Source organism: Equus asinus, chromosome X, assembly GCF_041296235.1.
Source record: "Equus asinus isolate D_3611 breed Donkey chromosome X, EquAss-T2T_v2, whole genome shotgun sequence".
NCBI classification, from domain to species: Eukaryota; Metazoa; Chordata; class Mammalia; order Perissodactyla; family Equidae; genus Equus; species Equus asinus.
This window is the reverse complement of record NC_091820.1, coordinates 1,062,303-1,067,500: the sequence shown is the minus strand read 5'-3', so window position 1 is coordinate 1,067,500 and position 5,198 is coordinate 1,062,303. Positions and strand designations below refer to the sequence as shown.

Genomic DNA, 5,198 nt, shown 5'->3' with positions numbered 1-5,198 from the left:
TAGCTCTTCAGTGTTGTCACCACACACATAAAAATGATACTGAGTTGATGAACCTGTTAATTAGCTTGATTGTGGTGATCATTTCACAGTGGATACACATATCAAGCCATCATGTTGTACACCTTAAATAGATATAATTTTATTTGCCAATTATACTTCGATAAACCTGGAATTTTTTTTTAAAGACAAGGACTGCTCCCACCAAGGGGTAGGACCATGAGAGGGGACCCAGGAGATAATGATGGGACTGATAAAAAAAAATCTACCACGTTGGTTTCCCTTTCTTGAGGAGCATGCCCCAACTTTCACATTTTGGGGGATGTTGCTCAGTTCCCCTGTGTCCATCGGGGCCCCAGCTGGAAGCAGACCTTGAAAAGGAGACTACAGTGCATCTAAGGCAGGGAGCCTTCACTAACAGGAACCAGAGGAGGGTTGTGTTCCAGGGACCCAGGTGGGAGGCAGGATGCCACCACCATCCCTAGGCTCGGAGCCTTCCGGATTCCGGAGGGGGAGTTGGCAGGGGCTGCCCGCAGGGGTGGTGGCCTCGGATAGAAGACCCAATGCAGCCCTGCCCACCAGGAGGCTGGTCCCTCCATCCCCCTGCTCCCTGTACCCATCTCCTCAAGGGGCCTGTGCTGTCTGCACCCAACCTCCGTCTGGCGGGAATCTGAGCCGAGGGGACGCAGGGTCTAGATGCAGCTTCCCGCGGCCAGGCCAGGTGGGAAGGCGTTGACCTGGCGGGACAAACCGAGAAGACCCAGTACAACTTTTGTGGCTGTTAGTACAGTTGAGTGAATTCCAACTTTCAGTTCCCCGGCTCCATGCACAGAAGATGGGAACCCTGCCTGGTCTTTTTGCACCATCCTCTCCCCTTCTGGGACTTAGATCAGACAACGCTCCGCTGCCATTCATAGGGTTTTCATGACCAAGTTTTTTGGAAGTGGGTCTGGTGTTTCACTTGATTCTCAAGGGTGTTGCAGAAACCCATTTGTATTAGTTGCTCAGGCTGCCCTAACAAAGGACCCCAAACTGGGCAGCTTACACAACAGACACTGATGGTCTCCCAGTCCTGGAGGCTGGACGTGCAAGATCCAGGTGCGGGCAGGGCTGGTTCCTCCTGAGGCCTCTCTCCGTGGTGTGTAGACACCATCTTGTCCCTGTGTCCTCACATGGTCGTCTGTCTGTGCGTGTCTGTGTCCTCATCTCCTCTTCTCATAAGGACCCCAGTCCTGTTGGATCAGGACCCACCCTCATGACCTCAGTTTACCTTCATCACCTCTTTAAAGACCCATGTCCAAATACACTCCCATTCTGACATCCTGGGGGTTAGGGCTTTGACGTAGGAATTTTGGGGGCGGGGGACACAAACATCTATTCATAACATCGTTAAACCTTCCACTAGAATCATTCGAACTGATCATGGTTCAAGAATGTCCTGACATTCAATGAAAACAGCTGTAAACATCGATTTCTTCAAGCTCCATTATTAGCCAGATTCAAGTCTAGGCATGTGTCGCTTAACGACGGGGATGTTCTGAGAAATGCGTCTTTAGGCAATTTCGTCTCTCTGTGAACGTCACAGAGCGTCCTAACACAAGCCTAGGCGGTATAGCCTACTACACACCTAGGCTAGATGGTAGTAATCTTATGGGAACCCCATCAGGTATGCAGTCCGTCACTGACGGATACATCATAATGGGGCGCGCGGACGACTGAGTATATTATTCAGCCCTTTACAACTGGCACAGAGGGTCTCAGCGTGCTTTGCCCGAGCCATGGAGGGTTTTCCTTGCTCGTTGTTAGTCTTAGGAGGGAGTAGAAAGGGAGGTAAACCATCTAAACGTGAGCCACTGCTCCATGCTCGTTAACGTAATTAATGTAATGTAATTAAGTCCACAAGCACCAGGCTGGTCCAGGCTCTGCTCCGCAAACGGGCTTCTGCTGTGGAATTTCTTGGAAAACCAGCGTATTCCCAACCTAACAACGGAGCGGAAAGACTGCATAAAACAGATTTCCCCCCGGGGGGGGGGGTTCAATTGTCTGTGTTTGCCCTCCATCCACAATCCTTCTCCACCCACCTCCACCCCTCCTTTGAAGGACCCAGCCGGACGTTGCTCTTCATAACCCCATGGATCCCACAGAGAAGACCATCCACCCTGGAGTACCCAGCTTTCGGAAAACCTCAACCAGAGACACAGACTCAAGTGCTCACAGGGTTTTATAGACGAGGGAAGGACACCGAGCCTGAGAAGATAAAAATCTGGAGTCTTGAGATGGGGAGATGATCCTGGATGATGCAGGTGAGCCCAGTGCCATCACCCGGGTCCTTGTAAGACGGAGACAGGAGGATCAGGATCAGAGAAGATGATGTGATGATGGAAGCAGAGGTCGGAGGGATGCATTTTGCAGATGGAGGGTGGAGCCGTCAGACAGAACCTTCCAGAAGCTGGAAAAGGCAAGGAAGCAGCTTCTCCTCTCAAGCCTCCAAGAGGAGCCAGCTCTGCCCACACCTTGACGTCAGCCCAGAGAGACCCACGGCTGACTTGTGACATCCAGAACCATGAGACGGTAAGTCTGTGCTGTTTTAAGCTGCTGAGTACGTGATGATTTGTTATGTCAGCTCTAGTAGGAAGCTGACACACTTCCTAGAGGTGTCGGTCCCCACTCCCCAATTCACGAAGGGAAGGGACATTGCGTTCCCTCTTCAGCATCTCTCCGCTCCTGCCCATTCTAGACGGACATGGTTCAAGTTCACCTCATCCCTATCCTGAGGCCCCACGGCGCTCCACACCCCTATGAGGGGAAATACCACCTCTTTGCTCTCCTTTTTAAAATGCATTCTCTCTTGCTCATTGGGAGCAACCATGGACAAGGATGAAGTATATTCCTCTCTGTTGTCAGAAAGCCTTGCATCCCCCACCCAAAAAAATGTATGCAAAGAAAAAACTGCAGAACAAGTAAACAGATTCGCATGCCCATCTTCCCCCTGTTCCCTTGTTTAAAAACCCCAGCTTTAACCACACCTGTAGGACCCACGACCGAAACCACGTGCTTCAAATTTAGAGGTTCCGGCTGGCTTATCAACGTCTGGAATCTCTGCAGAAAACCCCCTTTTGGGCTCTTTATTTGACGTCCTTTAACACTTTCTTGTATGCTCCTCGTGAGTTCAGTTCATTTGGAGTCAAACTATTTTTTTCTCATGGAACACTGTCAGTATTTAAGTCTTGCATGATTTTATTTTATGCATTTTGCTAGTAACGTGTTGCAAAATGAACTCTAAGAACGGTTGGGTGAGTGGAGGGGGATGAGAAAAGACCCCAGAGAAGGGCACTGTCCGCAGACCCAAAGTGGAAGGGAGCAGCCTGGAGCCCAAGGATGTACACAGAGTCAATTTGCAACTGGATCCAACAAGCTCTATGTTTATCTCCGGGGCCGCCTGCAAATCTGGTCTTTGTTAGCCAAGATAAGGGCAGGGAGGTTTATAAGGAGCTGGTTGAAGTCCACAGCTCCCCTGGTGACCTCAGGATCTGTTTCTTTCTTTATAGTTTGAATGTTTGGGACTGGCCTAACCGGTTAGACGGGCCGGTTTAGCTAAGTGAACACAGAGGCATGACCGGCCCCGCCCCTGCAGGGTCTACCGTCACCTTAGTGCTCAGTCGGCAGACAGAGTAGATTCTACACCGTTAAGAAAGCTCTGCCTGAGGGGGCTGTGCTCCGTGGGGTCTGGGCAATCCACTCAGATATCCAAACGGGGCAGATTCTGACGAACAGAGTCAGCTTGGGCTGGACCCATATCCGCCTATTAAACCTCCAGTGTGGCATTCAACCGATGGTGTTGGTGCATTTGGATGGCGACAGGCAAAAAGACGACTTTAGACCCTTATCTCACACCATGCACAAACAGAAACTCAAAATCCACAGGAGATCTAAACATCAGAGAGAAATCTACAAAACCTCCAGGAGAAACTCTTTTTCATCTTGGGTTAGGAAGAGGGTGTCTTATCTTCTGATCTATTACCAAAAAGACTTGATAAATGAGAGTTTATGAAATTGCAAAGCTTTGGTACGTCAGAGTACCATGAAGAAAGGGAAAAGATAAGACAAGCCGCAGACTGGGGGAAAATTTTTGCCAATGAATACAGCTCACTAAGAAGAAGACAGTCAATCCAATTAATAAGTGGGCAAAAGATGTGAACAGAAGATATAAATGGCTGATAAGCTGGTTAAAAGATGCTCCACATCATGAGTCAGTAGGGAGATGCAAACGAAACTCACAGTAAGATGCCACTTCACACCCTGCCACACTAGGATGGCTAGAATCAAAAAGACAGACAATGACTAGTGTTGTTCAGAATGGGGAGAAATCAGAGCCCTCCTACATTGCCGACAGGGGGCAAAAAAGAGGGTGCGGCCACTCCTGAAAATAGTTGAGCCATTACTCAAAACTGTAAACATCAAGTTACCGTATGACTCAGCTGTTCCACTCCTAGGTACCCATCGAAGAGAGGCGCAAACATACGTCCACAGAAACACTTGCAAACATATTGTTCACAGCAGCACTATTCACAGGGGCCAACACGTAGAAATAACCCACTGTCCACTGACGGATGAAAGGGTAAACGCAATGTGGTCCATCCAATGCCGTGGGATATTCTTCAGCTATAAGACAGAATGAAGCTCCGTTACATGCTACAACCTGGATGAACCAAAAGAAGGGGGGAAAAAAGCCATTCTGAGTGAAAGAAACCAGACACAAGAGCCCACAAATCATTCCATTTATATGAAATGTCCACAGAAGGTGAAACTAGAGAGAGAGAAAATAGATTAGTGGCTGTCTGGGGCAAGGATGGGGAATTAACTGTAAATGGACATGAAAGATGCCATTGGGGTCATGGAAATGCTCTAAAATTAGAACATGGTGACGTTTGCACCATTTGGTAAATTGACTGAAAAATCGTTGAATTATATACTTTAAACAGCTGAACTTTTTGACATAGAATGTTGTTTTTAAAATTCCAACTGTCTTTTTTTTTTTTTTTTTTTTTCCTTTCTGCAGGCTCTTAACCAGGCAGGGGTTGATGTTGAATTTACCAGCTTGCTTTTTCGAGCTTTTCCAGCAAAGACATTCTCAGGTTTGTCTTAAGTGTGGTTCAGGAAAAGCAGGCCGGTGTATAAAGTTCAACCTGTAACCGGCTATG

The 5,198-nt window shown here is 48.2% G+C and overlaps 1 protein-coding gene across 5 annotated transcripts in view; it reads left to right on the top strand.

The window, feature by feature from the left end:
- The window catches only part of ARSD (arylsulfatase D), a 37,880-nt gene that overhangs the window by 26,176 nt on the left and 6,506 nt on the right, over positions 1-5,198 (top strand). The window contains exon 10 of one of the 5 annotated variants that reach the window (XM_044768213.2): positions 5,057-5,195. The exons of 1 other annotated variant lie outside the window; for it this stretch is intronic. In XM_044768213.2, coding sequence (XP_044624148.1) covers positions 5,057-5,064 — 8 coding nt within the window. In that variant the 3' untranslated portion in view covers positions 5,065-5,195. Of the gene's footprint in view, positions 1-2,097; positions 2,286-5,056; positions 5,196-5,198 lie in introns of those variants that run through there. 3 more of the 5 variants (XM_070501805.1, XM_044768211.2, XM_044768208.2) reach the window with 3 other exon arrangements.